General features: G+C 42.6%; 1 protein-coding gene across 1 annotated transcript in view; it reads right to left on the bottom strand.

Annotated features, from left to right (window-relative positions):
* The window catches only part of GDPD3 (glycerophosphodiester phosphodiesterase domain containing 3), a 109,117-nt gene that overhangs the window by 48,797 nt on the left and 32,360 nt on the right, over positions 1-27,960 (bottom strand). The window contains exons 4-5 of the mRNA XM_030210068.1: positions 11,913-11,958; positions 2-120 (exon numbers count right to left, since the gene is read on the bottom strand). Coding sequence (XP_030065928.1) covers positions 2-120; positions 11,913-11,958 — 165 coding nt within the window. The remainder of the gene's footprint in view (position 1; positions 121-11,912; positions 11,959-27,960) is intronic.

Here is a 27,960-nt window from a genome sequence, read left to right as displayed (position 1 = left end):
CCTTTTTAATTAACTCGTCCTTATCCTCTTTGATCTCAATGCTAACTGGCATATTAGGGAACTTCTGAAACACCTCTTCTAGCAGTGGGATCCGCCGGTCATGGCCGCTGGAGAAATTGCCTTCAGGAAAAACAAGAATTCAGTCACACAGCCTGAATCATCCTCTGAAACCACCTCCTGGTGGCACCAGAGAAACATTGCCATTCTCTGCACTTTTGGTGCTAAGGTCTTCTTTCCTACTGCAGTGTTAGTGCTCCCTGAGCCTGATGAGAGCACCTTCTGCTGGAGAATTTACAAAAAAGGTGTGGTATGTTCAGTGGCGTTCCTAGGGTGGCTGACACCCGGGGCGGATCAGCGCCCCCCCGGGTGCAGCGTGACCACCCCACCCCCCACGAAAGGACCCCCCCGGATGCATTTTTACCTGCTGTGTGGGAGGGGGGGGGGTGCTGCGCGCTTGTCGGCTTCGCTCGTTCCATGCTCCCTCTGCCCCGGAACAGGAAGTAACCTGTTCCAGGGCAGAGGGAGCACGGAACAAGCGGAGCCGACAGGCGTGCGGCACCCCCCCAGCGGTGTGCACCCGGGGCGGACCGCCCCCACCGCCCCCCCCCCTGGTACGCCAGTGGGTATGTTAAACACAAAGGGGCCCTTTTACTAAAGTTCACTCAGTGTGTGCTAATGGAATTTTATACCTATGGACTTCTTAGCATTTAGGAGGTCTTTTACAAAGCTAGAGTTACCTGCAGCAGTGCCCATAACAATAAAATGCCCCTTAGTGCACACTAACTCTGTTAGCACATGCTAAGCTTTAGTAAAAGGACCCCAAACTGATAAAAAAATGATGGAGAAAAGGGATAATTATGAAATATATTTAACCCAGGTATAAAATCATGTGTCGCCAAAAATTCTATTTGCATCTTTTTACAAATATAGAGGCCCTTTTACTAAGCAGTGCTAAGAAATAGGCTTAGCACATCCTTATGCAGGAAATTCCTGTGAGCTAAGCACATTTATGGAGCAGCTATGAAAAAGGCCTTTTTCCTATTTGTTGAATATGTGGTCGTGTGTTAATATTAGCATTAGTAAACAAGCAAAAAAAAGGGGTGGGAATGACCAGTGCGATAGTCCAGGATAAAAGAAAGCCTTTAATTAGGTTTACACTAGCATTTGCTTGAAGGTGGATCATAAGAAAGATCAGTGCCTTAATATCAACCCCCCCCCATAAAGTCTTTCTCAATTATAACTGACCCAGAGAGCATTATTTATTTGTTTAGATTTTTGCTCACACCTTTTTCAGTAGTAGCTCAAGGTGAGTTACATTCAGGTACACTGGATATTTCTGTGTCCCAGGAGGGCTCACAATCTAAGTTTGTACCTGAGGCAATGGAGGGTTAGGTGACTTGCCCAAGATCACAAGGAGCAGCAGTGGGATTTGAACTGGCCACCTCTGGATTGCAAGACTGGTGCTCTAACCACTAGGCCACTCCTCCATTAGTGCATAGCCATTGAAAAAAATTATAACGGGAGCACTTGCTGCCTCCTATTTAGGCGGCACTAAGGGCTCCCAAGTTGTGCCAGCTGATTAGCACATCCATGCCTATTTTCCATATGCCCCCTCCCACAAAAATTTTAAACATTTACTGTGCACTTAACACGTGCAGATGGCAGAACACAGAATGCTTTAGCATGTCCTGTGTTAGGCCATTTTTACTGCATTAGGCACGTGTTAGCACCTAACACAGCTTAGTAAAAGGGCCCCATAACTTGCCAAGAATATGCAAAGTTTTCCTGCAAAATATTAGCTGAGATGAATATCTTTTGATGATTGCACCCCTTTTATATTTCATGTCTTTTCTGTATTTTCCTAGTGGGGTTTTGTTCAGCCTAGGGATACTTCCATTCTCTGAATCTCAGTTCTAGGGAGTCCTCTCTCACTGCGTTATCAGTGCCCCATAGTGTGGTGAAAGCACCTGCTGCTGGTATCACAAAAAGTTTTCCCTTCTCTTTTTTCCATGAGTTATCTTAAAACATAACAAAAGAAACAAAAAAACTGATCTGATCATGCACTTTCAGTAGTGTAGCCAGGAATGTTTTCTTTACAGGAGGTGTGTCTCCCGTGCCACCCCTCATCTCCCGCGTGCCACCTGCGCCCCCCCCCCCCCCAGTACCTTAAAATTATCTTTGCTGCAGTCTTCACCTGGGCAGTGGCGCTCATATGCTGCCTGTGGCTTGCACTAGGACTTCCTCTCTGAACCGTCCTGCTCTTCAAAAAACAGTAAGTTGCATCAGAAGGGGCGGGACAGTTCAGAGAGAAAGTCCCAGTCAAGACCGCAGGCAGCCTATGAGTGTCACTGCTGCTGTCCGGCTAAAGACTGCAGCAGAGAGGTACAGGTAGGGGGCTGGGTCTGACAGGGGGTGCTCTCCAACATAATAAGAGTGGGAGCCTTTTTGAAAGTCTGGGAGTCATATAGCAAATGGAGAGAAGTCACTTTGGTAAATCGTTAACTTAAGCCCTTAATAGAGAACAGAAAAACCTCATGGCTCTTCTTGCTTTGGCAATAACTGGAAGAAATGGATATGTGGGAGAGGTGGAGGGAAGCAGAGGTGATGTTTAGATGAGATTTTGTTAGTATTCAACTATGAGAACACAATTTTTCTGTTCTCTGACCTCCCAATTCTACGGAATCTTCTCATGCTGTACTACTATGCCTTCAAGCCCTCCCCAAATTTTCCTTGTACTGGAATTAAAATAGTAGGGGTGCAAATCTTCAGGAATTTACAGATAATCTCCCAGACATCACTCTGAGCCACTGTAGAGGAAACAGTTAGAAAATCCTTGGAAAAAACCCTTCTGAACAGTGAATTATATTTATCCGATCAATTTCTCATTTATTCCATACTAGTAAAAAAGGCCTGTTTCAGAAAGCAATGAAACGGGCGCTAGCAAGGTTTTCTGCGTTCAGCGCGATCGCCGGTATCCGAGTCCTGCTCCCCGCTCCCACGTGCTGCAGCATGCACACGAGCTTCTCACCTACCTGACAATGTCCCATGATATCAGCTGCAGGAGAGGAGGACGCAGATCGTTGGCCCTCGCTGGCACTCCGTTCGGATTCCTGGGGGAGGAGTAGGGAAACACGCGGAACGTGTTTCCCTACTCCTCCCCCTCCACATTGGACACTCGCGGCTCCTCCCCTGTCCCTGACATTTCCCTACTCCTCCACCTCCACATTGGACACTCGCGGCTCCTCCCCTCTCCCTGACGTTTCCCTACTCCACCTCCACATTGGACACTCATGGCTCCTCCCCTCTCCCTGACGTCACGATCTACTCCATGAAGGACACCACCACCAGAAGCCACCAAGCAGCCTTAGAACGTTGGAGGTGAGCTTTATTATATAGGATGTTCCTGGAAGTTATAGTTCAGCCATGATTTGTAATCCAGATGTGAAGAGAAATAACACACAAGCAAACACACTTAGGGCTCCTTTTACTAAGATGCGCTAACAATTAGCATGTGGTAAATGCTAAGAAGCCCACAGGAATAAAATGGACTTCTTAGCATTTAGCTCACCTTGGTAAAAGGAGCCCTTAGTTGCAGGAGACTTGATATTTTGCAATGGAAATGCAGCAAGATTTAATAAATATAGTCAAATGCATTTTAGGTGTAGCAATCATTTCCTGATTGTACAGCATTTGAATTTAATCAATTAGTACATAAATACTGAAACACATGCACAGACACAAACTAGTGAAACAGTAATGCCAAAATAGAATGCATGCAATTATTAGTATTTTGGGATTAGAGGCCCTTTAACTAAAGTGCATTAGGCACTAAGGAGTAGATTCAAAAAACAGCACCAAACGTTAGGCCCATAAAAACTGAACGCTAAGCATGTATTCTATAATGGCAAAGTTGGCAGTGTTTAAACCTGTCAGTCTTTCTACCAAATACAAAGTTACCTAAACTAAACGGCACTCAAAATTTCACTGTACTTTTTAAAGCTCATAAGAAAATGAGCTGTGGTACAGGAAGCTACGGATTCACCCAGTCGCACAGTAGAAAACAATGTGAGACCCTAGAGTTTAAAATAAGCTGCCAAAAACCTTGATAAACAGAGTGAACGATCCATAGGAAATGTGGTTTCTGAGACAACCAATCTTTGTTATAACATACTTTTACGATCTTCTAATCCTATTAAGTCCCCATGGGGCAATGTGCTTAGCAAATTAGGATGATTATCTATGTGTTATTTGAGCACATAGGTCACAGATGACAGATCAGCCACCCCACATGGCAGGAAGTATAGCGTTAACATCCTACAAACGCTTGAGTAGTTCTGACCTGTGCACACCAGTCTGCTCAGGTCTCCCATACAGTGCATCAGACAGACACAGTGTGTGACTGTGCCCTGCCAGCACTGAGAGCTCCTGGGACCCAGATTCCCTAAGCCTGTGGCAAAGTTGGGATCATGAGTGGAGGACCCAGAATAATTTTCCCAGCAGGGCCAGCACTGATCAACAGGCACTGCAAACTTGGGCCTCCAGCAGCACAGTTTGCACACCCATCAGGTGTTCAGGAGCAGTAGACCTTTACCTCAGTCTGTAGGAAGCTCAAGCCCAGGTTAAGAACAAAAAAGAGAGAGAAAAGAAAAAAATGTTTAAATTTATGTGATGGGGGTGGGCTCTGTACTACCCAGGCAAAATGTTGGTGGGTATTTCGGTGGGGATGCTTTTACAGTGCTCAGGTAATAAAATGTTTTATGTTTAATGTTGGTGGGTTTCTGGGTGAGGGTGGGCTCTGCCCAGGATGTAAAAAAGAAAAAAGTTTTATATTTAATGATGGTAAGCATTAGGGTGTGTGTGTGTGTGGTGGCGAGATTGGGAAGGGCAAGAGAGATGCCAGAATATGGGGGACATATAAAGGATAAGGTAGGACTGATGTCAGGCTACAAGTAGGGAAGGTTAAGTACATAAGTACATAAGTACATAAGTAGTGCCATACTGGGAAAGACCAAAGGTCCATCTAGCCCAGCATCCTGTCACCGACAGTGGCCAATCCAGGTCAAGGGCACCTGGCACGCTCCCCAAACGTAAAAACATTCCAGACAAGTTATACCTAAAAATGAGGAATTTTTTCAGTCCATTTAATAGCGGTCTATGGACTTGTCCTTTAGGAATCTATCCAACCCCTTTTTAAACTCCGTCAAGCTAACCGCCCGTACCACGTTCTCCGGCAATGAATTCCAGAGTCTAATTACACGTTGGGTGAAGAAAAATTTTCTCCGATTCGTTTTAAATTTACCACACTGTAGCTTCAACTCATGCCCTCTAGTCCTAGTATTTTTGGATAGCGTGAACAGTCGCTTCACATCCACCCGATCCATTCCACTCATTATTTTATACACTTCTATCATATCTCCCCTCAGCCGTCTCTTCTCCAAGCTGAAAAGCCCTAGCCTTCTCAGCCTCTCTTCATAGGAAAGTCGTCCCATCCCCACTATCATTTTCGTCGCCCTTCGCTGTACCTTTTCCAATTCTACTATATCTTTTTTGAGATACGGAGACCAGTACTGAACACAATACTCCAGGTGCGGTCGCACCATGGAGCGATACAACGGCATTATAACATCCGCACACCTGGACTCCATACCCTTCCTAATAACACCCAACATTCTATTCGCTTTCCTAGCCGCAGCAGCACACTGAGCAGAAGGTTTCAGCGTATCATCGACGACGACACCCAGATCCCTTTCTTGATCCGTAACTCCTAACGCGGAACCTTGCAAGACGTAGCTATAATTCGGGTTCCTCTTACCCACATGCATCACTTTGCACTTGTCAACATTGAACTTCATCTGCCACTTGCACGCCCATTCTCCCAGTCTCGCAAGGTCCTCCTGTAATCGTTCACATTCCTCCTGCGACTTGACGACCCTGAATAATTTTGTGTCATCGGCGAATTTAATTACCTCACTAGTTATTCCCATCTCTAGGTCATTTATAAATACATTAAAAAGCAACGGACCCAGCACAGACCCCTGCGGGACCCCACTAACTACCCTCCTCCACTGAGAATACTGGCCACGCAATCCTACTCTCTGCTTCCTATCTTTCAACCAGTTCTTAATCCATAATAATACCCTACCTCCGATTCCATGACTCTGCAATTTCTTCAGGAGTCTTTCGTGCGGCACTTTGTCAAACGCCTTCTGAAAATCCAGATATACAATATCAACCGGCTCCCCATTGTCCACATGTTTGCTTACCCCCTCAAAAAAATGCATTAGATTGGTGAGGCAAGACTTCCCTTCACTAAATCCGTGCTGACTTTGTCTCATCAGTCCATGTTTTTGTATATGCTCTGCAATTTTATTCTTAATAATAGCCTCCACCATCTTGCCCGGCACCGACGTCAGACTCACCGGTCTATAATTTCCCGGATCTCCTCTGGAACCTTTCTTAAAAATCGGAGTAACATTGGCTACCCTCCAGTCTTCCGGTATTACACTCGATTTTAGGGACAGATTGCATATTTCTAACAGTAGCTCCGCAAGTTCATTTTTTAGTTCTATTAATACTCTGGGATGAATACCATCAGGTCCCGGTGATTTACTACTCTTCAGCTTGCTGAACTGACCCATTACATCCTCCAAGGTTACAGAGAATTTGTTTAGTTTCTCCGACTCCCCCGCTTCAAATATTCTTTCCGGCACCGGTGTCCCCCCCAAATCCTCCTCGGTGAAGACCGAAGCAAAGAATTCATTTAATTTCTCCGCTACGGCTTTGTCCTCCTTGATCGCCCCTTTAACACCATTTTCGTCCAGCGGCCCAACCGACTCTTTGGCCGGTTTCCTGCTTTTAATGTATCTAAAAAAGTTTTTACTATGTATTTTTGCTTCCAACGCTAATTTCTTCTCAAAGTCCTTTTTTGCCCTCCTTATCTCCGCTTTGCATTTGGCTTGGCATTCCTTATGATCTATCCTGTTACTTTCAGTTGGTTCTCTTCTCCACTTTCTGAAGGATTGTTTTTTGGCTCTAATGATTTCCTTTATCTTACTGTTTAGCCACGCCGGCTGACGTTTAGTCTTTTTTCCCTTTTTTCTAATACGTGGAATATATTTGTCCTGAACCTCCAGGATGGTGTTTTTAAACAGCATCCACGCCTGATGCAAGTTTTTTACTCTGCGAGCTGCTCCTTTCAGTCTTTTTTTCACCATTTTTCTCATTTTGTCGTAATCACCTTTTCTATAGTTAAACGCTAGCGTACTTGATTTCCTAGTTTCACTTCCTTCAATGCCAATATCAAAACCGATCATATTATGATCACTGTTATCAAGCGGCCCTCGTATCGTTACCCCCTGCACTAGATCATGAGCACCACTAAGGACTAAGTCTAGTATTTTTCCTTCTCTTGTCGGCTCCTGAACTAGCTGTTCCATGAAGCTGTCCTTGATTTCATCAAGAAATCTTATGTCCCTTGCGTGTACAGATGTTACAGGTTATGGTTGATTCTGGGCTATAGGGATGGATAGGGGGGGTAGGGAAGGCTAGGATAGGGCAGGGCTGATGCCATATACAGGACAATTTCAAATTTTTGGTCCTTTATTCTGTAATTGATGAGAGTTGCATGTGACTGAGGTGAGAGATTCTGCTGGTATGGCATATAGTTTGTATGGGGGATCTAGGAGTTTGACTTGTCTAGCTTTTCCAATGGAACACATATTGCTGTTGTGTATATTCACTGCTACCTTTTTAAAGGTACTGTTATTGGTATTCATGTTCAGAATTGGTGATAAGGATTGTAATATAGGCTCTGAGAAGCTTCTTTGCAGGATTTAGTGTTGCTTCGCAAAGTACCTGACAGTGAAGGAATTTTGTGTTGCTATTACTGAGGTGCTCCCAGAATTTGAATACATTGTTTTTAATGTAAAGCTGTAAGAGGAAACATTCTAGTTATATTCTGTATGCTACAGTAGGAGGAAAAAAATCTTGATGTTGACAATACGATTTTGCATATGTTTGAACTTTCCTTCATGTGGTTTTTGATATGTTAACATTTGTGAAAATTTTAAATGTATTAATTTGTGTAAATGAATGGTTATTGAAATGATTATTGAATTGAGAGTTTTATATTTTCCTTGCAACCTTTTTTTTTTTACTAAATGATATTTGGGCTCTTTTTTGATTCTGTCACAGACTGCAGTGTTCAGTGTGTTGCCTAAATGAACATATCTGTTGGGTGTGTCCCAGCCACTGATCTAGATTGTGGGGTTTGGGGCTGCAAAGCTTTAGTAAGAAGGTTACTTTATTATGCTTCTGCTACCCACTTTTATGGAAGAGGTTTATGTTGATGCAGGACAGCTGTTTCCATGCGCAATAGGCGCACTTTGCGGCTACCACCACTTAGTAAAAGATCCACCAAGTGCACTTTAATTTATACTACTCATACCTATATACATAGTGACCACCCATATTAGCTCTGAGCCCACCCAAAATGTCAAGTCTGGCTACGCCACTGGTGCCAGCACCCACATAACTAAGCTGTCCTAAATTAGGCTGCTTACCTATACAAGTGCCAGCACTGAATATTGCTGACACCCATATAACCCTGGGCTCCTCCCTAACACCCCCCTGTACCACCCCTGACCTGCCCTTTATTTTCTGCAGTAGTCAGAGGTGATATTCAGTGGCACTGCCTGCTTTAGTGCTGCTGAATATTGGGGGGGGGGGGGGGAGGGTTAGGCAGCAAAAGGCAATTTAAGCGGGAAGAAATTGCTTTGAATATCGGCCAGTAAGTTTATGGAACAGAGCCTAATTGCAGATACACACATAATTGCAAACTGATGCACACACACTCAAAGCATGGAAACAGACTCAAAGAAAATACAAATATGCAATAAGACAAATCAAAAGGTCATATTACAAAACCAAAATAAGGCCAGACTACAAAGACACGAAAAAACTATTTCAACTCATGAACAAATTACTAGACACCACATTGGTCACCACGACCAACACAGATACCCCATCTGCAGACAATCTTGCTAAATACTTCAACGAGAAAATTGTAAACCTACGCAACACGCTACCACAGAACACCACCGACATCAAAAAATTCATTGAAGGTCTGGACCCAATCCTCAGATAATACCCAGCAGACCGAACCTGGACAAACTTCGCTCTCCTTACCGATGAAACTGTCACCCAAGCGATCACCAGATTCGCCAAGACTAATTGTAAATTGGACACATGCCCCAGCTACCTAATAAAATCCGCCCCTCAGCACTTCATAGCAGACCTTACATCCCACCTAAATTACATGCTGCAACATGGACTCTTCCCTAACGAAAAAGGCAACAGCCTACTCACCCCAATACCAAAAGATACAAAGAAAAAAGATGAACTAACCAACTACCGCCTGGTAGCATCTATCCCACTGATAGTCAAACTGTTGGAAAGCATGGTAACCAAGCAACTTACCGATTACTTAAACAAATTCTCAATACTACACGAATCACAATCAGGATTTCATTCCAACCACAGCACCGAAACAGTACTAATTATTCTCCTAACCAAATTCAAACAAGAAATTACAACTGGTAAAAGCATACTTCTCCTACAATTCAACATGTCAAGTGTGTTCGACATGGTAAACCATAAAATATTATTAAACATCCTAGAATACTTTCGGGATTGGTGGAAATGTACTTAGTTGGATCAAGGGTTTCCTAACCACAAGAACTTACCAAGTGATATCAAATTCGAACATATCATCACCATGGAAAACAGAATGTGGAGTACCCCAAGGTTCACCACTATCACCGACCCTTTTCAACTTAATGATGACCCCACTAGCCAAATTCTTATCCAACCAAGGCCTTAACCCTTACATTTACGCAGATGATATCATGATATACATCCCTTACAAATGTGATCTAACAGAAATCACCAACAAAATCAAACTCAGCCTGCAAATCATGAACTCATGGGCGGATACATTTCAACTAAAACTCAATGCAGAAAAAACACACTGTCTCATCCTCTCATCCCAATATAAAATGAACAAACCCACCAATATAAACACCACAGATTACACCTTTCCTGTTTCAGACAGCCTGAAAATTCTCGGAGTCACAATCTACCGAAACCTCACGCTAGAAAGCCAAGCGAAAACTCAACAAAGAAAATGTTCCACTCAATGTGGAAACTCAAACGAGTAAAACCTTTCTTCCCGAGTGAGATATTCCGCAACTTGGTACAATCAATGGTAATAAGCCACCTAGACTACTGCAATGGAATCTATGCGGGATGCAAAGAACAAATCATAAAGAAACTCCAAACTGCTTAAAACACCACAGCTAGACTTATATTTGGAAAAACGAGATTCGAAAGCGCCAAACCCCTATGAGAAAAACTGCACTGACTCCCAATCAAAGACTGCACAGCATTCAAAATCTGCACTCTGGTTCATAAAATCATCTACGGTGAGGCACTGGGATACATGACAGACCTCATAGATTTACCAACCCGAAACACAAAAAGATCAACATGAACATACCTAAATCTCCACCACCCAAGCTGCAAAGGACTCAAATATAAATCAACCTAGGCATCCAACTTCTCCTAGATAAGCACACAACTATGAAACGCATTACCAAGCACCGTGAAAACAATGCATGACCCATCAAACTTCCAGAAATTATTAAAAACTAACTTGTTCAAAAAGGCATACCCTAATGATTCAACTTAAATGCCTGAACCCTGCAACACAACGAAACTAATACTCGAAATGGACATAACTTAACTCTTCCTCCTTGATTCCCTAATGTGTCTGTCACACATGATCTTTAACACAATATCACTCTGTAATTGTCATACCGTAATTGGCGATCGCCATCACGGTACTATGTAAGCCACATTGAGCCTGCAAATAGGTGGGAAAATGTGGGATACAAATACTCAAATAAATAAAATAAATAATTAATGCCACTTAAGGGTCATTATTGGCAGTTAGGAGCAGCATAGTGGTTAGTGCAGCAGTTGAGGAGTAGGCTAGTGCTTAGTGCAATAGGCTTTGATCCTGGGGAACTGGGTTTGATTCCCACTGCAGCTCCATGTGAATCTGGACAAGTCACTTAACCCTCCATTGCCCCAGGTACAAATAAGCACCTGTATATAATATGTAAACCACTTTGATTGTAACCATAGAAAGGCAGTACATCAAGTCCCATCCCTTTAAATTAGTGCCCACTTAAACAATTAAGTTAGGCGCTATTCTATAACTTGCACATACAATTTTATGTGCTAGTCTCATAATTGGGCGCCCAAGTTTATAGAATTAGGGGGTTAACACGCAAATTGGCACTCATTAACCGCTATTGCAGAAATGTGATAACTTCTTTTACATTATTTTTACAATTAACACATGCTAATTAGCTTATTAAGGGCATTTTGTGTTAAAGGCAGAACTAGGCAGGGTGGAGAATGGGTGTGGGGAGTATATTGCAGTTAGTGTGGCAATTCCTGCACATTAACTGACAATTTTGCAGTTAGCGCAGGTCCATTTAATGCCTCCTAGTTGCAACCAGGGTAGCACATGCTAATGGACATTTTAACATGTGACCTGCAAAAGAAATGCTGAACACGCCCCCAATAGGTGCCACCTTATATTTGCACTTACTACTTGATAATTTCTTGAGTTAAGATGTGGTAACTGCAAAATTTAACACATTTTAATAAAAGGATTTATTAGTGTTTTGACACACACTTGTTAATTTTTTTAAATGGGAAAACCTGTAAGCTGTGTTATTTTAATATCAGTAAAGAAAAAAAGAAAGAGATCATGAGATAAAACATTCAGGAGAGTTGGAAACATATGTCCGAGTCCTTCCCCTCTCAATCACTGTGTTGCTTACCTGAGTGGAAAGTCACTTCCAAGTGCTTCTTGTATTGTGGGAGTTCCTGACAGAATAAAAGAGAGAAAGAGTAATTGAAAGGACTAATGCAGAGAGATCAAGGGATGAAAGTCCCCTAGCGAGCAGATTATTATATATAAAAATGTATATACCCTCTCCTCTGCATCACAAAATGCCAATTAAGATGGTGTACAATCATAAAACATTAAAAACATAACATCAAGGAAACAGCAGCGCTTTCACTGCTTTCCTAAACTGCAAGCTTGACTCATCCCCCCTAAGTTCATCAGGCAAATTATTCCACTCCAACCCAGCCTTTACCTTAAATGTCCTCTGTCTCTATACCTCTTTTCTCATAACAGTTGTATTAGGAAGCGCCAAAAGAGCTCTAGATGAGGGCCGAAGAAGACATATAGGCAATACTGCCCTAATCAAGTTTCCAGCTACTGTGGTTGATTACCACATGCATAGCCTTAAAAATCATTGAAAGCAATTTAAAAACACACCTTTCCTGCATTGGTAACCAATGCACTGTCTAAGCAAAGGAGACGCTCTGCTCCGCTCCTCTAGGGCACCTTACATTAAATAATGGGGAGGAGAGAGGGCAGCTGGGCTGATGCAAGGGTACCAATAGGCACCCTAGGCTGAGGTTGTGAAACTACTATTCTGAAGGGCCACAAACCAATCAGGTTTTCAGGACATCTCTAATACAATAGAGGCAGTGTGTGCAAATATATTGCATGAATATTCATTAAGGATATACTGAAAGATAGGGGGAAGAGTCAAGGCTTCAAACACTGCAGAATATGGTGGTACATTTGATATGTAGGGCTTTGAAGTATGATAGATTCACACTACTGTTGATGAAATTGCATTGGCTCCCTGTTGAGCCACGCACTATTTTTAAATTGTGTTTGTTAATATTTTTCATTCTTCATAGACAGGTGCCAGGATACATGTCTAATCTTATTAATTTGTCCATTAGGAATTATGATACTAGTAGTAGGATACCTCACCGGCATATTTTTGACAGGTGGTCAACTCCCAGTTGGGGCAGCCAATCAGAATCGAGGATCCACCCAAGCCCCACCCCTTTTGGTGAACTCACCGGATGTGATGTGACATACACACAGACAACTCAAGGTGCTAGAGGCTCTGGAATTGACCAATAGGGTCAAAGGTTACACCCGGCTAATTTATGAGCAAAGCAGGTCACAAGGAGACTACAGAGAAGAGGTTGCATGCAACATTTAACCTATGAGTATAAAAGTACAGGACCAAAGCAGGAAACAGTTTGCATCTTAAGGCTTTAAATACAATATACTGAAGATAAACATGCTCACATAGCTGTGGGTGCAAAACACATGGATGAGGGGAGGTTCAGGGGCGCACTGGCTCATAAGGGAATTAAGGCCTCTGATGAGGGCTATGTGGACCCTTTAAGTATCGCCTGGTACTACATGAAGAAGAGACAATTTATTTTTTACTTGCACATTTCCATGGCTAGAAATGTTCCTGACTGTAAGAATTTTTGTGATATTTACTTCTGGACACAGATAAACTAGGTGCTCATTTATATTTGTTGTTAAATATTGCAAAAAAATGGCTGCTTAACCACAAAAAAATCTTCTGTACACCAGCCTTGTAGTCTCTGAAAAATTGGCTGGCTGGCTGGCTGGGCTGAACTAGGATAGTTTCCCTGATTACTCACCATACAAAAACATTCACATTCTCTTGACACCCTTCTAAAAGCTCACAAACAAGGCTAGTGAAAGAATATTAGGTGCTCTATGCAAACCTTCATTCTTATATCCCCTACCACCCTATTCAGCATCTTCCACCCATAATTTACCACCACCACTGTCATATCTGCCCTTGAGCTGTGGCAGCGACAATGGCCATGAAACATACAAAGTGCAGTGTGGGGCCTTTGTATCCATGTGCACACTGAATGCCTAGTCACGTTTCACCCTCTCTGACGCAGACTTCCTGTTTTGCATGGAGACAGAATATGGCTAAGCATTCACAGTGCACATGGGATTGAAGGCCCTGTGCTTCGTTTCCTTTCTGTTTTACGGCCACTGTTGATACTGCAACTTCCACAGAGATCTGACAGCAGCATGACAGTGGTAGTGGAGGGCTGGAGGACACAGAAATAGAGAGGAAATCTAGAAGGCAGAGGGGCAGGAGGTGATACCAGACTGGACTTCCTTGCCTAGTCGCCCTGACTGGGGACAAATAAAGCAGAGGTCGCCACTGTATGGGCTTTGGGGAGGGTGCATGTGCACTTACTGTCAACCCCCAGCCCCCAAAGTTTGGTGCTTTAGGTGACCACCTACTTTGCCAAATAGTAGCACTGGCCCTGTTTACAAACTCCTTCCATTAGCACTTAGGAATTACAGTGTATAGAAAACCTGCCATAAGATGTAAATACCAACTCGCAGTGCTCACACAGCATCAGCCCTACCTCTGAAATGGCAACACTGCAAATATCACACCAGGACCTAAAACCCCAGTGCTGCTACTCTATTAAAACATTTATATAGGACTGCACAGTATATACTACTGCCTTGTCACCCTCTTATCACCATGCATATCTCCCTGTCCCCTGTCTCTCACCTAACCCCCCCACCCTCCCCCTGTTAGACTGTCACTGAAATACTTTGATGTTTCACTTATATATACTGTCATCTATCAATATTTGCTTATTTCTGATCTGACAAAGAAGGGCTACCTTCGAAAGCTAATAAAAAATATATTAAGTAAGTCCAAGTAAGTGCCACCTCTCTACCAAGGATGTGAAACTGCAAGCCTGACGGGCTGCAAACCAGTCAGATTTTCAGGCTCTTTCTATTGAATATTCATAAGGAATACAAAACATAATTTGGGGAAATAACCAATATATCAACTCTAGCCCAAGGAAAAAATTAATATCAATCCAGACTTAAGGAAATCAAACAAATTAACATTACCGTCACAACTAGAACAATAACAAATATTACTGAAATTGAAACAGACTATGTGATCTGTCCATCTGCTCAATGGCTGGTTTATTTGAATCATCTATCAGATTGTGACACAGTGCAAGTCATATACTCCCTAATTCTATAAAGCTGCCAAAAATCGCATGCACAATTTAATTGAATAAGGAGCTAATTAGCACTAATAATTGGCTTATAACCAGCAATTATTGTCACCAATTAGATTTAATTGAAACTTACACACCTAAATTTTACACGCAAGTAAAAAGAGGGGTTTGGAAATGGGAAGGTCATGGGTAGAATGGGGCGTTCCTAGCATTTATGTACATTGTTATAGAACATGGGGGATATGCGCCCAATTTAGGTGTGTACATTTGCACCATGTTTCAGTTGGTACAAATGGCCACGCTTAAAGTTAGGCATAAGCCCCAGGTGTAAGAGCTATTCTATAAACCACGCCTAACTTTAAGTGTGGCTTATAGAGTAGCGCTTTTTTGGGCGCCATTTATAGAATTGAATATAGTTATTGCTAGGATGCTGCGTGCTAAACACAAATTCTAATTGCCATTATAGAATGCTAGCATAAGTTTCAGTTACATGTCAATATTTAGCACGACCACTTACACCATGCACATAACCGTCAGTATTCTATAACCTTAGCACAAAAGTGCTGGGCACGTCCTGCCCCCCCACCCCACCCCCGTGCCCATGCCTCTCCCACATCCACATGCCCCCTTGCATTTACATGCTACAGAATTTGCATACTAAAGGTTATAGAATGCAGAGTAAGTGCAGTTACGCATGTAACTGCAAATTGGTGCCAATTAGTGTCATTTAACTCCATTTTTCACCAATAATTGGTTGTTAGTGCCAGTTAGCAGCTAATTTGTCAGTTCACTTTTGTGCATAACTATAGGTACTCTATAACCTGCAGCTCAATTTTGCATGCTAAGCATAACATTGTGCATGCAAGATTGCAGAATGAGGGGAATACTGTATTAATTGTCCCTGTGATTTGTATTATATCGGACAAACACCATGGGCTCCTTTTACAAAGCCGAGCTAGTGATTCTGGTACGGCAAATGCGACGAAACCCATTCAGTTCCTATGGACTTCGTCACATTTACTGTGTGGGAATTGCTAGCGCAGCTTTGTAAAAGGAGCTCTATGTAAGATTAAATTTAGAATTCCTCATGAAAAACTTACAGTACAAGATTTGCGTTTCATGGTTCTGGGTATGGTTACTTTGCCCCCAGCTGGGGATATTACTTGAGTGTTTCTTAGAGAACAAATGATTTTTTAAATGGAAGACTATAGGGCTAAATAAGAAAGTTGAATGGAGCAGTTTGTACAGTACACCATGTTCTTTGAAACTATTGGCTGTGGATGGGGAGCATAGCCATTGATTGGCTTGTAGCACATATTTATGTCTTTTGGCATTTTTTGTTCATTGTGTTGTCCAGCTCAGTATATAGGAGAGGGTGCTACATTCCAGAGTTGGTTGCTGGCATTTTCCTATGTGTGTGAGTGTATATATATTTTTTTTCAGTAAAAATGTCTGTTTTTCTTTTGGTAATGAAGATGTATTATTATCTTGTATTGTTAATAAATATTGTTTATTTATTTATTTATTGCATTTGTATCCCACATTTTCCCACCTATTTGCAGGCTCAATGTGGCTTACAATTTTTCCATCATGACTTATATAATCACAAAATCTTAAATTGTCTGGAGTGCAATAATGTATAACAAAACACAAAGATTCACTCCTGCTATACACTCTGTAGGTAAGTGCAGAACTATGATCTATAGCAAATAGTTTATAAAGTAGCCTCAATAGCCCAGGGAACCATTAATTAGGACTCCACTGAATTGGCCAGCATCATAGGCTCCTCCAGCCTTCCGAAAAAACCCACAGATAACTAAAAAACTCCCTATCTTGGGGAGAAAAAGATACTGTGAACAAAAAACGGAAAGCGGGGTATTTTAATTTATATGTCAAAGTAAATGCACATCACTACAGAGAGTATTAAATGGAAGTAAAGAATTTATGTAATCACTTCATAAACCTCTTGATAGTGTGAATTGAAAATTTTTTTTTTAAATGAAACACAGTTACATAGTAGACTAATCGATTAGAATCAATTCCAGCACTCAAAAGCAATCACTTATCTTGAGACGTAGATTTTTTGCCTCTTCTGAAGCCAGAGTGACCTGATTCCACGATGTCAACAGTTAAGAATTCCAAATAGCTGGTTCATTGCTTTCAGTCACACATTACTCCGGTTATAAAGTTGAATCTTTACAATGTGGGTGATACTAAAAAAGTATTTTTCTCACTCGCAGTGTCTTACAAACTTTCCCGACAGCAAGGGACCCCACCGTTTCGCAATCTTCATCAGGAGAAATGTCAAAAAAACAAAAAAGTTTGTTTCCTTTCAATCCATCGCGAACAATGGATCAGAAAATGGCGGATGTTAATATAGGACGCCAACGCTATAACTCCACCCCACAGGTATTGCGTCACTGACTCTCATATCCAATCGTCAAGCGGAACTACTCAATTTCAAATGACACGCCGCTATTCTCAGAAGATTTAAAGGGATAGTGTTGAAAATGTTCAAAAAATGTTCAAATTGCAGATTCATAATAAAATCTATAAACTGAAAATTATTATACTAAAAAATCTAAATGTGTGAATGGGAATCCTTCTTTACTTAGAAAAATGCTTCCCATTCCATCGGTCCATTTAATCCATTAGGATGGATAGTTTGTAAATGATAAATCCATTTCTGTTCTTTTTGATGCAGGACACGCGAAACATCGCCTCTTCTGTTGTTGTTTATGAGCTGTTCTATTACTAAACATCGCAGTTGTTTAAATTCATGATTATAATCTACACAATGTTTAGCCAGAGGCATATGAACTTTTCTGGACTGAATAGCATGCTTGTGTTCAGAAAGTCTGATTTTAAACATCCGTTTCGTCTGTCCTATATATCGCAAACCACATGGACATGTAATCATATAAATCACTGCTTTTGATGTACAGGAAGTCTCCCCTTTCAAATAAAACCAATCCTGTTTTGCTTTATCCCCAAATTTGTTAGTTTCCTCCATCACTGCACACATGACACATTCACCGCATTTCTTATGACCAAACGTTTCTTCTTTGTTGTAATGAATGCCTGTTCTAACATCAGGATGACATAGCACTTCAGATAAATTGGCCCGTCTAGAATATGATATCATGCATCTTTGTCTGGCAAACACTTCATGGGTAGATAATATTTTCCAATTCTTGTATATAATGTTGGCAACCCTGGGAGCCATCGATGTATATTGCATAATGCAAACAGTTTTTTGATCTTTCTCTTCTTGATTTTTCTGGAGTTTAGGTTCCAACAAATGTTCACAATGATTATAAAGAGCTCTTTTATACACATGTTTCACAATGACAGCAAGGGACCCCACCGTTTCGCAATCTTCATCAGGAGAAATGTCAAAAAAACAAAAAAGTTTGTTTCCTTTCAATCCATCGCGAACATTTTCAACACTATCCCTTTAAATCTTCTGAGAATAGCGGCGTGTCATTTGAAATTGAGTAGTTCCGCTTGACGATTGGATATGAGAGTCAGTGACGCAATACCTGTGGGGTGGAGTTATAGCGTTGGCGTCCTATATTAACATCCGCCATTTTCTGATCCATTGTTCACGATGGATTGAAAGGAAACAAACTTTTTTGTTTTTTTGACATTTCTCCTGATGAAGATTGCGAAACGGTGGGGTCCCTTGCTGTCGGGAAAGTTTGTAAGACACTGCGAGTGAGAAAAATACTTTTTTAGTATCACCCACATTGTAAAGATTCAACTTTATAACCGGAGTAATGTGTGACTGAAAGCAATGAACCAGCTATTTGGAATTCTTAACTGTTGACATCGTGGAATCAGGTCACTCTGGCTTCAGAAGAGGCAAAAAATCTACGTCTCAAGATAAGTGATTGCTTTTGAGTGCTGGAATTGATTCTAATCGATTAGTCTACTATGTAACTGTGTTTCATTTAAAAAAAAAAATTTTCAATTCACACTATCAAGAGGTTTATGAAGTGATTACATAAATTCTTTACTTCCATTTAATACTCTCTGTAGTGATGTGCATTTACTTTGACATATAAATTAAAATACCCCGCTTTCCGTTTTTTGTTCACAGTATCTTTTTCTCCCCAAGATAGGGAGTTTTTTAGTTATCTGTGGGTTTTTTCGGAAGGCTGGAGGAGCCTATGATGCTGGCCAATTCAGTGGAGTCCTAATTAATGGTTCCCTGGGCTATTGAGGCTACTTTATAAACTATTTGCTATAGATCATAGTTCTGCACTTACCTACAGAGTGTATAGCAGGAGTGAATCTTTGTGTTTTGTTATCCATCATGACTTATGCCATTTCAGAACACAGATACAATTGGTAATACATATAGAACATGGATGATGTGGAGGGGCATAATCGAACGGAAACGCCTATCTCCATGGGCGTTTATCTCCGAGAAAGGGTTTTTTTTAGCGATAATGGAAACTAAAAATGCCCAGCTCAAAAACGTCCTAATCCGAGCCATTTGGTCATGGGAGGGGCCAGGATTGGTAGTACACTGGCCCCCCTGATATGCCAGAACACCAACTGGGCACTCTAGGTCAGTGCAGTGGACTTCAGAAAAAGCTCCCACATGCATAGCTCCCTTATCACGGTTGCTGAGCTCCCAACCCCCCTCCCCCAAAACCCACTACCCACAAATCTACAACACTACCATAGCTCTTAGGGGTGAAGGGGGCACCTACATGTGGGTACAGTGGGTTTTGGAGGCCTCCTATTTACCATCACAAGTGTTACAGGTGGGGGGGGGGGGGATGGGCCTGGGGCCTGGGGCCTGGGGCCATCTGGCTGAAGTGCACTGCGGTACCCACTAAAAGTGCTCCAGGGACCTGCATACACGCAGGCCTCTAGGATTGGTTGCTGCTATATAACATTGGCACACCAGTTGACACCTGAAGACTAATCTCTCTGAAAACATCCTTTATTGGAATAACCACCTTTACTCACAGTTAACTGCAGATCAGAGGTTGTGCCCCACTGGCAACGAGTCTCCCTGGTACTGAGATGAGCAGTAGGTCAGAGCTGGCAGAATGCTGTACAATGCCCTCTTTCAGCTACATTCAAGGGAAGAACTAAGTTCTGTAACGTGGTTAACACAGGAAAGGGAACTAAAACTGGCTTACAAAAATGGCCACTACCGCATGGACTACAACAGGAAACACAACAGGGCACACTCTGACCTAGTAGGCAGGGGGAAAAGCACCATGGGAGAAGAGCCTACCAACTACCAACATCGTGAGACTGTAACACAAGCTAATGAAATCACGGAGCCCAATATCCTACACCCACCACAATGCAATGCTGATGTGACCCTGTACTGCACCCGAGAGCCACATCTGACCCAGGGAAAGGGTGTGACAGGATCGAACACATTCTGCTGTCATGGAGGTGGGTACGGCATTTGAGGCTGGCATACAGGCTGGAAAAAATTTTTTTAAGTGGGGTTTTTTTGGTGGGAGGGGGTTAGTGACCACTGGGGGAGTCTGGGGAGGTCATCTCCGATTCCTTCCAGTGGTCATCTGGGCAGTTGGAGCACTTTTTTGGGACTTGTTCATGAAAAAAAAGGGTCCAAAAAAAGTGACCCAAAATCGCGATAAAAACGCCTTTTTTTTTCGATTATCAGCTAAAGACGCCCATCTCTCCTCGGCTGATAACCACGCCCCAGTTCCGCCTCCACCACACCTCTGACACGCCCCCATCAACTTTATTCGTTTCCGCGACGGAGTGCAGTTGGAAACGCCCAAAATCGGCTTGCAATTATACCGATTTGGGCGCCTTTGCGAGACAAACGGCTATCTCCCGATTTAGGTCGCACTATAGGCGTTTTTCTCTTTCGAAAATAAGCTGGATAGTCTTCCAGATGTCTTTTTTAGGCACCACTACAATATCAATTGTAATGAGCTGTTTTTATGGTACAACATGGATCAATGTTTTGGAGACTGTTCTGGAATTTGATCTGAAGCATTCTAGGAAGATTGGCTGGCATTTTTCTGTGTTGTTTACAAGGATTTTGGTGATCATTGGATTATTTACACAGATTTCCTAGAATTAGGTAAGTACTTTTCAGTATATATATATATATATTTTCACATATATATTTATTTTTGCAATTTTTGTATGCGGGATTTTATGCAAAGGATGTATGTCAATTTATTGAATTTGGTAATCACCAACAATAGGAATCACCATTTTAGTGGTGGCCTCTAAGCACATATATCTACAATTTTTGTATTGCTCTAGTTGTAAAAGTAAAGTTAACTTGTTTGCATTTTATTTGATTTCCCTAATTACAGAGATATGGTTTGATGACTCTCATGAATGGGATGCGACCACACCGGATTATAATCTTTTTAGGAAGGATAGGGAGGGCCAAAGAGGTGGAGGAGTGGCACTGTATGTGAAAAATAATATCAGAATGGCTGAAATGCAGGGGACCTGGGAAAAGGAAGAAGCTATATGGATCGCTCTGGAAAGAGAAGATGGAACCTCTATCCACACAGGTGTTATCTACAGACCTCCAGTACAAATGAAGAAACTGGAAAAGGATCTGATAGATGATATCTATAAGCTTGGTATGAAAGGGAAGGCACTGTTGTTGGGAGATTTCAACTTGCCTGATGTGGACTGGAACATCCCGTTAGCAGAATCAGAAAGAAGTAGGGAGATCGTGGATGCATGTCAAAGTGCTTTGTTAAGACAAATGGTGATGGAACCCACGAGGGAAGGGTCGATGCTAGATCTAGTACTCACAAATGGAGGCAGTGTTTCCGATGGGTAGGTGCTCACCTAGGCAATAGCGATCATCACATGATATGGTTTGACATAAGAGCAAAAGTGGAATGCAGCCACACAAAACTCAAAGTACTGGATTTCAGATGTGCTGATTTTGGTAAAATTGGGGAATACCTGAAGGAGGAGCTGGTGGCATGGGTACGCATGGGTGAAGTGGAAGCACAGTGGTCCAAGCTGAAAACTGCTATATGTATGGCAACTGATCTTTACACAAGGAAAGTAAACAAAAACAAGAGAAACAGGAAGCCTCTATGGTTCTCCAAACAGGTGGCTGAAAAAATAAGGGCAAAAGAGGCTTCATTCAAGAAATACAGAAGAACACAACAGGAGAATCACAGAAGAGATTATCGGCTTAAACTCAAAGAAGCCAAGAGGGAAATAAGTACATAAGTACATAAGTAGTGCCATACTGGGAAAGACCAAAGGTCCATCTAGCCCAGCATCCTGTCACCGACAGTGGCCAATCCAGGTCAAGGGCACCTGGCATGCTCCCCAAACGTAAAAACATTCCAGACAAGTTATACCTAAAAATGCGGAATTTTTCCAAGTCCATTTAATAGCGGTCTATGGACTTGTCCTTTAGGAATCTATCTAACCCCTTTTTAAACTCCGTCAAGCTAACCGCCCGTACCACGTTCTCCGGCAACGAATTCCAGAGTCTAATTACACGTTGGGTGAAGAAAAATTTTCTCCGATTCGTTTTAAATTTACCACACTGTAGCTTCAACTCATGCCCTCTAGTCCTAGTATTTTTGGATAGCGTGAACAGTCGCTTCACATCCACCCGATCCATTCCACTCATTATTTTATACACTTCTATCATATCTCCCCTCAGCCGTCTCTTCTCCAAGCTGAAAAGCCCTAGCCTTCTCAGCCTCTCTTCATAGGAAAGTTGTCCCATCCCCACTATCATTTTCGTCGCCCTTCGCTGTACCTTTTCCAATTCTACTATATCTTTTTTGAGATACGGAGACCAGTACTGAACACAATACTCCAGGTGCGGTCGCACCATGGAGCGATACAACGGCATTATAACATCCGCACACCTGGACTCCATACCCTTCCTAATAACACCCAACATTCTATTCGCTTTCCTAGCCGCAGCAGCACACTGAGCAGAAGGTTTCAGCGTATCATCGACGACGACACCCAGATCCCTTTCTTGATCCGTAACTCCTAACGCGGAACCTTGCAAGACGTAGCTATAATTCGGGTTCCTCTTACCCACATGCATCACTTTGCACTTGTCAACATTGAACTTCATCTGCCACTTGCACGCCCATTCTCCCAGTCTCGCAAGGTCCTCCTGTAATCGTTCACATTCCTCCTGCGACTTGACGACCCTGAATAATTTTGTGTCATCGGCGAATTTAATTACCTCACTAGTTATTCCCATCTCTAGGTCATTTATAAATACATTAAAAAGCAACGGACCCAGCACAGACCCCTGCGGGACCCCACTAACTACCCTCCTCCACTGAGAATACTGGCCACGCAATCCTACTCTCTGCTTCCTATCTTTCAACCAGTTCTTAATCCATAATAATACCCTACCTCCGATTCCATGACTCTGCAATTTCTTCAGGAGTCTTTCGTGCGGCACTTTGTCAAACGCCTTCTGAAAATCCAGATATACAATATCAACCGGCTCCCCATTGTCCACATGTTTGCTTACCCCCTCAAAAAAATGCATTAGATTGGTGAGGCAAGACTTCCCTTCACTAAATCCGTGCTGACTTTGTCTCATCAGTCCATGTTTTTGTATATGCTCTGCAATTTTATTCTTAATAATAGCCTCCACCATCTTGCCCGGCACCGACGTCAGACTCACTGGTCTATAATTTCCCGGATCTCCTCTGGAACCCTTCTTAAAAATCGGAGTAACATTGGCTACCCTCCAGTCTTCCGGTACTACACTCGATTTTAGGGACAGATTGCATATTTCTAACAGTAGCTCCGCAAGTTCATTTTTTAGTTCTATTAATACTCTGGGATGAATACCATCAGGTCCCGGTGATTTACTACTCTTCAGCTTGCTGAACTGACCCATTACATCCTCCAAGGTTACAGAGAATTTGTTTAGTTTCTCCGACTCCCCGGCTTCAAATATTCTTTCCGGCACCAGTGTCCCCCCCAAATCCTCCTCGGTGAAGACCGAAGCAAAGAATTCATTTAATTTCTCCGCTACGGCTTTGTCCTCCTTGATCGCCCCTTTAACACCATTTTCGTCCAGCGGCCCAACCGACTCTTTGGCCGGTTTCCTGCTTTTAATGTATCTAAAAAAATTTTTACTATGTATTTTTGCTTCCAACGCTAATTTCTTCTCAAAGTCCTTTTTTGCCCTCCTTATCTCCGCTTTGCATTTGGCTTGGCATTCCTTATGATCTATCCTGTTACTTTCAGTTGGTTCTCTTCTCCACTTTCTGAAGGATTGTTTTTTGGCTCTAATGATTTCCTTTATCTTACTTAGCAAAAGCACAGGCAGAAGAAAAAAATGGCTAATGATGTAAAGAGAGGTGTCAAGACCTTTTTCAGAAATATTGGGGAAAGGAGAAAAGATAGGAATTGAATTGTAAGACTGAAAGATGCTGAGAATGGTTTTGTGGAGAGTGATGAGGATAAAGCAAATGTGCTGAACAAATACTTCTCTTCTGTGGTCATGGAAAAGAAACCTGGAGAAGGACCATGGTTGGCTGTCAAATGGAATGGAATGGATATTGCACCATTCACGGAAGAAAGCGTTTATATGCAGCTTGAAAATCTGGCAGTGGACAAAACTATAGGGCCGGATGAGATACATCCCAGGATATTGAGGATACAGAGAAGTCCTGGCAGATCCTCTTACGGATTTATTCAATAGATCTTTACAGACTGGAGAAGTTCCTCTGGACTGAAGACCAGCTGATGTGGTCCCTCTTCACAAAAGCAGGGACAGGGACATAGTGGGAAACTATAGGCTGGTAAGCCACATGTCGGTGATAGGAAAAACAATAGACTGCTGCTGAAGGAAAGGATGGCTAACTTTCTAGAAGCCAATGGAATGCAGGATCCAGGGCAACATGGCTTTACCAAAGGAAAATCCTGCAAAACAAATCTTATTGACTTCTTTGACTGGGAGATCAAAGAACTGGATAAAGAACACATGGGAGATGTAATCTTGGATTTCAGCAAAGCCTTTGATACGGCCCCTCACAGAAGACTTGTGAATAAGCTGAGAGGGCTGAACATAGGACCCCCAAAGTGGTGAAATGGATTGGAAAATACTAGGACTAGGGGGCACACAATGAAGCTATAAAGTAGTAAATTTAAAATGAATCAGAGAAAATATTTTTTCACTCAAAGTAATTAAACTCTGGAATTTGTTCCCAGAGAATGTAGTAAAAGCGGTTAGCTTAGCAGGGTTTTAAAAAAAGGGTTTTTGATGGCTTCCTAAAGGAAAAATCCATAGACCATTATTAAAATGGACTTGGGGGAAATCCACTGCTTATTTATGTATTTATTATTTATTTGTTATATTTGTATCCCACATTTTCCCACCTATTTGCAGGCTCAATGTGGCTTACATAGTACCATAGAGGCGATCACCAATACCAGTTATAACAAATACAAAGTGAGGTTGTGGTAAAGTAAAGTTCATATGTGACAGACCAGGGGCGTAGCTACGGGTGGGCCTGGGTGGGCCCAGGCCCACCCAATTTCAGCCCAGGCCCGCCCAGCGCCAGCACCCATTGCCGGCCACTGCTGCTTTTCCTGTTGAGCAGCAGGGCCGGCGCTACAAAAAAGAAGAAGTGCTAACGGCGCTAAGGACGAGAAATGTTTTTAAAAAAAAAAAAGCGCGGCACCGGCAGGCACTGTCTCGGCAGCCTTGAGGCATTGGCTGCTGAGGCATTGGCTGCTGGCTCGCAGGCTCCTCCCGTCTGCGGGAGGAGCCTGCGAGCCAGCAGCCAATGCCTCAGCAGCCAATGCCTTAAGGCTGCCGAGACAGTGCCTGCCGGTGCCGCGCTTTTTTTTTTTTTTACATTTCTCGTCCTTAGCGCCGTTAGCGCTTCTTCTTTTTTGTAGCGCCGGCCCTGCTGCTCAACAGGAAAAGCAGCAGTGGCCGGCAATGGGGGCTGGCGCTGGCATGCAGGGCGGGCCTCGTCGAAGAAAAGAGGGAAAAATGGAAGGATGGGGAGAAAAAGAGGGAAAACAGATGGAAGGATGGGGAGAAAGAGGGAAAACATGGAAGGATGGGGAGAAAAGAGGGAAAACAGATGGAAGGATGGGGAGAAAGAGGGAAACATGGAAGGATGGGGAGAAAGAGGGAAAACATGGAAGGATGGGGATAAAGAGGGAAACATGGAAGGATGGGGAGAAAGAGGGAAAACTTGGAAGGATGGGGAGAAAAGAGGGAAAACAGATGGAAGGATGGCAGAGAATGAGGGAAAACATGGAAGGATGGGGAGAAAGAGGGAAAACATGGAAGGATGGGGAGAAAAGATAGAAAACAGATGGAAGGATGGGGAGAGAAAGAGGGAAAACGGATGGATGGGGAGAGAGACTCTGGATGGAAGGATGGGGAGAGAAAGGGGAGAAACTGGAAGGATGCAGAGAAAGGTGAGAGACTGGAAGGATGTGGAGAGAGAAGGGACACTGAACAGAAAAGGGTAGAGTGATACAGAGACACTGGTTAGAAAGAGGGAGAGAGACATTAGATGGAAGGATCAGGAGAGAGGATAGATGGATGGAAGGATGGGGAGAGAAAGAGGGAAGACGCTGGATGGAAGGGTAGGGAGAAAGGTGACACTGGATGGAAGGATGCAGAAAGAAAGAGGGGAGACTACTGGAAGGATGGGGAGAGAGAGGGGAGACTGGAAGGATGGGGAGAGAAAGAAGATAGCTGCTGGATGGAAAAGGAGAGTAGTGAAAGACTGGAGAATAAGAGGAAGGGGCATGGGGAGAACAAGGGTGAGAAAAAGATGAAAAGCCATAAGTAGATGAAGGAAATTAAAGAATGGATAGTAAGAATGAATTAAATCAGGACAGAGAGAGAGAGGCAGAAAAATATTGAAGAAAGCAAAGAAAAAGGAGAGAAAAATGAGAAATGGCCAGGAAACCGTGGCAGAAGAGTTAAGCGAAGACGAAGGAAAGCAGAATCTAGAGACTGGGAGCGACACAATGAGGAAAAGTAAATGGCCATACAAGAAAGGTAAAGAAAATAATTTTATTTTTAATTTAGGATAAAGTAATATGGTACCTGTGTTAATGAAGTTTCAGAGACCAATACTTCCTTCCTTAGGCCAGGCGAGGATACCGTAACAGCATTATACTGACCTGAGGCAGGAGGTTTTGGCCTCTGAAAGCTCATTGAAAAGGGTGTTAGGCTATTAAATAAATTTTCTGAAATCTGATGCACTGAAAAGCAGCACTTTACCCTGTGTGACAAATGCATCTGATTAGCGTGACTAAATTTTGCTGGGGGAGGGGGGTAGAGAGAAAATTTTGTGCCCACCCACTTTGGGTTCAGGCCCATCCAAAATTGGCAGTCTGGCTACGCCACTGTGACAGACACATTGAATAAGTAGCATAAAATGTATTGTACTGTTTTGGGATCTTGCCAGATACTTGTGACCTGGATTGGCCACTGTTGGAAATAGGATGCTGGGCTTGATGGACCTTCGGTCTGACCTAGTATGGCAATACTTATGTACTCCACAAAGCTCCACAAAGCTTTTTTTAGCTTGATATAAGCTATGGACTGGCAATGCAGGTCACGTTATCCACTTGTGAGAATTATAGGCCTGCTTGTCCTTGAAGAAGCACTTTTTCATAAAACACATGCCCCGTATTGCACATATTCATTATATTATACCCCATCAGTTAATTACAACATATAGCACTTGCACATTCAAATTTTTCAAAAGGTCACTGCTGGAAACTCAAAAGGTCTTGTCTGTTAGATTCACTGTTCCCCGGAGCCTGTAATGACAACTTCCAAATCCTTATTAATCATCAAATCCAGCTAGGAGCCTCAAAGTTCCATATCCAAAAGTTTTTCAAGTGCTATAACACCTCCAATAGACTTGAATGAAAAATGACCACCACTGTCATGTTCTTCCCCTCAAAACCCGACATGGGCCATGTTTCGCTGTA

Source organism: Microcaecilia unicolor, chromosome 7 (assembly GCF_901765095.1).
Source record: "Microcaecilia unicolor chromosome 7, aMicUni1.1, whole genome shotgun sequence".
Taxonomy (NCBI): Eukaryota; Metazoa; Chordata; class Amphibia; order Gymnophiona; family Siphonopidae; genus Microcaecilia; species Microcaecilia unicolor.
Note: the sequence above shows the minus strand (reverse complement) of the source record. Positions and strands in the feature narration are given on the sequence as shown.